The 6979-nt window shown below is 34.9% G+C and overlaps 1 protein-coding gene across 1 annotated transcript in view; it reads right to left on the bottom strand.

Moving 5' to 3' along the window:
• Positions 1–1956: 1956 nt before the first annotated feature.
• BRINP1 (BMP/retinoic acid inducible neural specific 1) overlaps positions 1957–6979 on the bottom strand; it is a 332765-nt gene continuing 327742 nt past the window's right edge. Inside the window, exon 8 of the mRNA XM_053696143.1 lies at positions 1957–3901. Coding sequence (XP_053552118.1) covers positions 2764–3901 — 1138 coding nt within the window. The 3' untranslated portion in view covers positions 1957–2763. The remainder of the gene's footprint in view (positions 3902–6979) is intronic.

The following is a 6979-nucleotide window of genomic DNA, read 5'->3' as shown; positions in this document are numbered from 1 at the left end:
TCCAATTGGCCCCAAAACACCACGGACAAATATGCCTAGTACCAATTTGAGCTACTCAAATAAATCTTTCTGATTTTGCTTTTCCTATTCAAAGCACATTATTAAAGAGCAGAAACCGAGAACATACGATCCTGATGGGTTTATTTGACTCAAAACTCAGGATTCATCAATCTGCAGTCACCCCTGTGTATTGCACCGAGATCACACTGCAATTGTATTGACGTCAGAAGATCGTTATCAGCAAAGACTTAAAGGCCTAATCTGTACAGCATGAAGGAGAAAAGAGAAGGCAGATGATAGGATAGAAACAGCCTTTTATATTATGTGAATTAAACTAACCAAACGTTATAGAGAGTAGATACAAATCCTGAGCAAGCGGGCATACCCATAACGTAAGACTGTATGGAAGAATTTGTTAATATGGCCAGTTAATATTGGAATGTGAGGTAGGATTATGTGATAGAGGAGAGTTTTATCTACCACTGATTTCTAAACCTCTTTTTGGAATATACAATATTCATACATAATGCATCTATAGAGGTGAAACGTTTGATATGGTTGAAAGTATATTTTATTATACCAATACCATTAATTCCTGTATGATGTAAGTAGGGTTGCCATATTGCTGCTTTAAACCAGGACACATATAAAAAATACATATGTCAGGGCTGTTTAAAGAAATGTTTTGCATAATGTTTCATTATAAGAACCCTGAAATATGTATTTTTCATATGTTTCCTGGTTTAAAGCAGCATATATGGCAAACGTAGATGTAAGACCCGGGAAACCTGTGCTTTTGCAATCATCTCTATGAATATGAATCATCTTCTAACTACACATACAGACCATTCTCACACATCTCTATGTGTCTAGACTGGGACTATACTTCTGCTTATCGTGTAGAATGTTAAAGAACGAACAGGATTACAGAGAGCGTCTTTTTTGTATACAAAATGATGATTAATCTAGGTTTTAATCATATTCATTTTCTCCTCAGTCTATTAACACAACCATTTCTATTTTTATGTAGAGACGTCTCCATTAAAGAAATATAAAACATATGGGGCTAGATTACGAGTGGAGCGCAAAATGGAGCTTTTGCAAATGTGCACTGGTATTACAAGTAACGCAGATATATATGTATATAAGCATATACATATATATTTATGTGTTTGTATATACACATAGTAACGCAGATATATATGTATATAAGCATATACATATATATTTATGTGTTTGTATATACACATAGTAACGCAGATATATATGTATATAAGCATATACATATATATTTATGTGTTTGTATATACACATAGTAACGCAGATATATATGTATATAAGCATATACATATATATTTATGTGTTTGTATATACACATAGTAACGCAGATATATATGTATATAAGCATATACATATATATTTATGTGTTTGTATATACACATAGTAACGCAGATATATATGTATATAAGCATATACATATATATTTATGTGTTTGTATATACACATAGTAACGCAGATATATATGTATATAAGCATATACATATATATTTATGTGTTTGTATACACACATAGTAACGCAGATATATATGTATATAAGCATATACATATATATTTATGTGTTTGTATACACACATAGTAACGCAGATATATATGTATATAAGCATATACATATATATTTATGTGTTTGTATACACACATAGTAACGCAGATATATATGTATATAAGCATATACATATATATTTATGTGTTTGTATACACACATAGTAACGCAGATATATATGTATATAAGCATATACATATATATTTATGTGTTTGTATACACACATAGTAACACAGATATATATGTATATAAGCATATGCATATATATTTATGTGTTTGTATACACACATAGTAACACAGATATATATGTATATAAGCATATACATATATATTTCAAGTAAAAACACTGTCCCCATAGAGTTCAATGTAAAGGCACTTTTCAGTGACAATTTTTCTAACACCCTACATGTCCTCACTTTAACCCATTATAACTGTTTCATGCAGTTATTAAAAAAACAAATGCTCATATTTTTTTATAAAAGGAACTGTCCACTTTATTTGGGGGGCATAGCGCAAAAAATTAACCAGCCACTTGTAATGCTGGTTATTTAACGTATGTCGGTAAACGTGCATGTTAAATTAGCATTTCACTTGTAATCTAGCCCATAAGGTATTTTTTTGGTATCTCTCAATAAAAAACCTCTGTTATTTTCCTCTAACATACACAACTGCTCAAATCTCTCATTAAAAAATAGGGGAAAATAGGGGGGGCAAAAGAGTTTGCATACGCAAAGATTATTTAATAAATATGGATGCTGTTCTTATTCTATAAATGACAATCATGAAACAAACCATAGTGAGTATGGAACCTTTCAAAACGACTATAGATACAAACATGTGTATGGCCATTTGAATGTATGCAACCTTCAGCTATTTTTTTATGTATCCATAATGCACGTAGAAACTATGGATTATTCTTGAACATGAATGCTTTACATGTTTATAAGAAGTTTTTGTTTGGCAATAGGAAGCATGTAGATATACTCAGTTGTTTAATATGAAGCAGCACAATCAAAGTCAGGTTGTGAGATTGACTGTAAATTATAAGACCCTCTAAATGTTTTACTGCTGGTAAAATTCACAGTCCACCCATTTGCCTAAGAATTTAGACCACTAATAGATGTACAGAGCCAGGGGGCCCTCAGAGGGAGACAGATAAGGGGTTAACATAGTTTTGCAGTCATATGGTCAGGCTGTTTCAGGATCTCAGTGTTGTACAAGTCCAGAGCATGGTTAACCCGTATGATTTCGCTGTTTGTCAGCTTCAAACGGTGCTTCAGCATACAAGAGAAGAGGTCTAGCTGGGGCTTCCCTGGCCCAGCTGGGGGTGCTAGACGGTTGATCCGTTCTCGGATGTCTAGCATAAGCAGCATGACAGGGTGAGAGGAAAAGAAGTTGCCTTGAGTGTATGACTGATTGACTTGCTGCACAGCACTACGGAGAAGATCTGGGTTAAACCGTAGGCTGTATCCATACAACTGCACTTCAGAGATCTTTACATAGAACTGTCGCTTAGTTGGATCTGACAGGTCAACTGGGCCTTGTCCTGTATCATTTCGCATGACTGTTGGCAAACGTGCACGACTGCGAAGGTAAATATGTACAGTCTCAAAGAATGTCTTCCAACGATTGCCCAAAAGAAGAGTCCAGTTAAAGCACTGGCTGTTTTGCAGTCGTGTCTTCTCCCACCGTGGGTAACCATGTTCTCCAAAGGGCATACTCCAACCCTCTGAGTGGCTTCCACTAAATGGATTAACATAAACAAAGAAGCTGGGATCCAGAGTGGTGTTCCTTGCTTGGCAAATTCGCATGGACATCCCAATGACCATGTGAATAAACTCTACACGGTTTTTGTTGCTCTTTAATGTAAGGGACAGCCTCTTCCTGAACCGTGGATCAAAAAAGGTATCGAGTCGAATCTCGTTGCTGATGAAAGTAGTGTGCACATGAAGCCGAGAATCCATCTGTTGCAGAAGAAAGCGAAGCTCCAAGTCTTCGAAGTCCAACTCTGTCTCGAGACTCATGAACTGCTCTCTTCGCTCAGAGTCCACATTTTGTGCCTCACAACGGCCCCGGTACAGCTTAAAGCCCTTATTACAAGAGCCACAAAGGGAGATGTTCGCCATACTGCACATGGCACAACTCTGGTTCCCTCCAATGATGCAGGGGATCGGTCGCTGGCAGAGTGTGCTGCCTCCATGACAAACACAGCTCCTTTGACTCTCAAGGAAAGTGCCCCAGAAGCCATTCTCATTGCAGTAGAGGAGAGACTGCACCTGAGCCAACCATTGCTGAATAGTCCTGGCAAAATAAAATAAAAAAATCAGATAAAGGTTCAGGAAAAGGTATGTACTTTCATACTGCAAATAAGGTAAAATATTAGCTGCTATGGGCGGTGGCTTTATAGCGCCACAGAAAAAGTCACCAAATTCATTTTCATATCTGAAGCTCTATTTAACGGGCACAAACACAGTAGTAAAAGGTATCAATGAATCCTGAATTCTAGCCATTAATACAAAGCTATACATGTAGGGAAAAAAAAGAGTTATGTATTATTATTGTTATTTATATAATTACAATTATTAATACTTATTTCAAAAGAAAAAAAAATTTCACAGAAGTATAACATTAAATATAAAATTACAAAGTTAAAATTACAATAATCAAAGTCCTCTAAGTCATTAATTTATAATAGCTTGGATTATCCTAGGTTCGTCACAAGATAAATGTTATTGTATATTAGCTAATTTATCTCAACTGTGAAAGAGAGATAAGCCTGATGGCTTGGTAGTCTAAATATGTTTCCCTTTAAACGGATAGAGTATAATAATGCTGCATTTCAAAATAAGGAAAATAACTAAATGTGAGATTTAAAGGATAATTGTACTTCGTATTACTATCACTAATAGTAATAATAAAAACAGAGAAATTGTCACCAGAATAATACAAAAAAGAACATCTCTGATATGTCCTTTGTTACAGGAACCACTGTTTTCTCTGCTTTAAGTTAAATTAGATTTATACCAAGCTAATACATACATAATGTATATGGAATACATTTATATATTCAGTACAATTGACATATGTATGTATATAAATACATACATATATGTGAGAATGTATGTGCGTATATATATGAGACTGGATGTGTGTATATGTGAGAATGTATGTGTGTATATGTGAGAATGTATATGTGAGACTGTATGTGTGTATATGTTACACTGTATGTGTGTATATGTTACACTGTATGTGTGAGAATATATGTGTGTATATGTGAGAATGTATATGTGAGACTGTATGTGTGTATATGTGACACTGTATGTGTGAGAATGTATGTGTGTATATGTGAGAATGTATGTGTGTATATGTGAGACTGTATGTGTGTATATGTGAGACTGTATGTGTGTATATGTGAGACTGTATGTGTGTATATGTGACACTGTATGTGTGAGAATGTATGTGTGTATATGTGAGAATGTATGTGTGTATATGTGAGACTGTATGTGTGTATATGTGAGACTGTATGTGTGTATATGTGAGACTGTATGTGTGTATATGTGACACTGTATGTGTGAGAATGTATGTGTGTATATGTGAGAATGTATGTGTGTATATGTGAGACTGTATGTGTGTATATGTGAGAATGTATGTGTGTATATGTGAGACTGTATGTGTGTATATGTGACACTGTATGTGTGAGAATGTATGTGTGTATATGTGAGAATGTATGTGTGTATATGTGAGACTGTATGTGTGTATATGTGAGAATGAATGTGTGTATATGTGAGACTGTATGTGTGTATATGTGACACTGTATGTGTGAGAATGTATGTGTGTATATGTGAGAATGTATGTGTGTATATGTGAGACTGTATGCCTGTATATGTGAGAATGTATGTGTGTATATGTGAGACTGTATGTGTGTATATGTGAGACTAGATGTGTGTATATGTGAGACTGTATGTGTGTATATGTGAGGCTGTATGTGTGTATATGTGAGACTGGATGTGTGCATATGTGACACTGTATGTGTGTATATGTGACACTGTATATGTGAGAATGTATATGTGAGACTGTATGTGTGTATATGTGACACTGTATGTGTGTATATGTGACACTATGTGTGAGAATGTATTTGTGTATATGTGAGACTGTATGTGTGTATATGTGAGACTGTATGTGTGTATATGTGAGACTGTATGTGTGTATATGTGAGACTGGATGTGTGTATATGTGACACTGTATGTGTGTATATGTGACACTGTATATGTGAGAATGTATATGTGAGACTGTATGTGTGTATATGTGACACTGTATGTGTGAGAATATATGCGTGTATATGTGAGAATGTATATGTGAGACTGTATGTGTGTATATGTGACACTGTATGTGTGAGAATGTATGTGTATATATGTGAGAATGTATGTGTGTATATGTGAGACTGTATGTGTGTATATGTGAGACTGTATGTGTGTATATGTGAGACTGTATGTGTGTATATGTGACACTGTATGTGTGAGACTGTATGTGTGTATATGTGAGAATGTATGTGTGTATATGTGAGACTGTATGTGTGTATATGTGAGACTGTATGTGTGTATATGTGAGAATGTATGTGTGTATATGTGACACTGTATGTGTGTATATGTGAGACTATATGTGTGTATATGTGTATATGTGAGACTGTATGTGTGTATATGTGAGACTGTATGTGTGTATATGTGTATATGTGAGACTGCATGTGTGTATATGTGTATATGTGAGACTGTATGTGTGTATATGTGAGAATGTATGTGTGTATATGTGAGAATGTATGTGTGTATATGTGAGAATGTATGTGTGTATATGTGAGACTGTATGTGTGTATATGTGAGAATGTATGTGTGTATATGTGAGACTGTATGTGTGTATATGTGAGACTGTATGTGTGTATATGTGAGACTGGATGTGTGTATATGTGAGACTGTATGTGTGTATATGTGAGACTGGATGTGTGTATATGTGACACTGTATGTGTGTATATGTGAGACTGGATGTGTGTATATGTGACACTGTATGTGTGTATATGTGACACTGTATATGTGAGAATGTATATGTGAGACTGTATGTGTGTATATGTGACACTGTATGTGTGTATATGTGACACTGTATGTGTGAGAATGTATGTGTGTATATGTGAGACTGGATGTGTGTATATGTGAGACTGGATGTGTGTATATGTGACACTGTATGTGTGTATATGTGACACTGTATATGTGAGAATGTATATGTGAGACTGTATGTGTGTATATGTGACACTGTATGTGTGTATATGTGACACTGTATGTGTGAGAATGTATGTGTGTATATGTGAGACTGGATGTGTGTATATGTGAGACT

Source organism: Bombina bombina, chromosome 12, assembly GCF_027579735.1.
Source record: "Bombina bombina isolate aBomBom1 chromosome 12, aBomBom1.pri, whole genome shotgun sequence".
In the NCBI taxonomy this organism is placed as follows: domain Eukaryota; kingdom Metazoa; phylum Chordata; class Amphibia; order Anura; family Bombinatoridae; genus Bombina; species Bombina bombina.
Note: the sequence above shows the minus strand (reverse complement) of the source record. Positions and strands in the feature narration are given on the sequence as shown.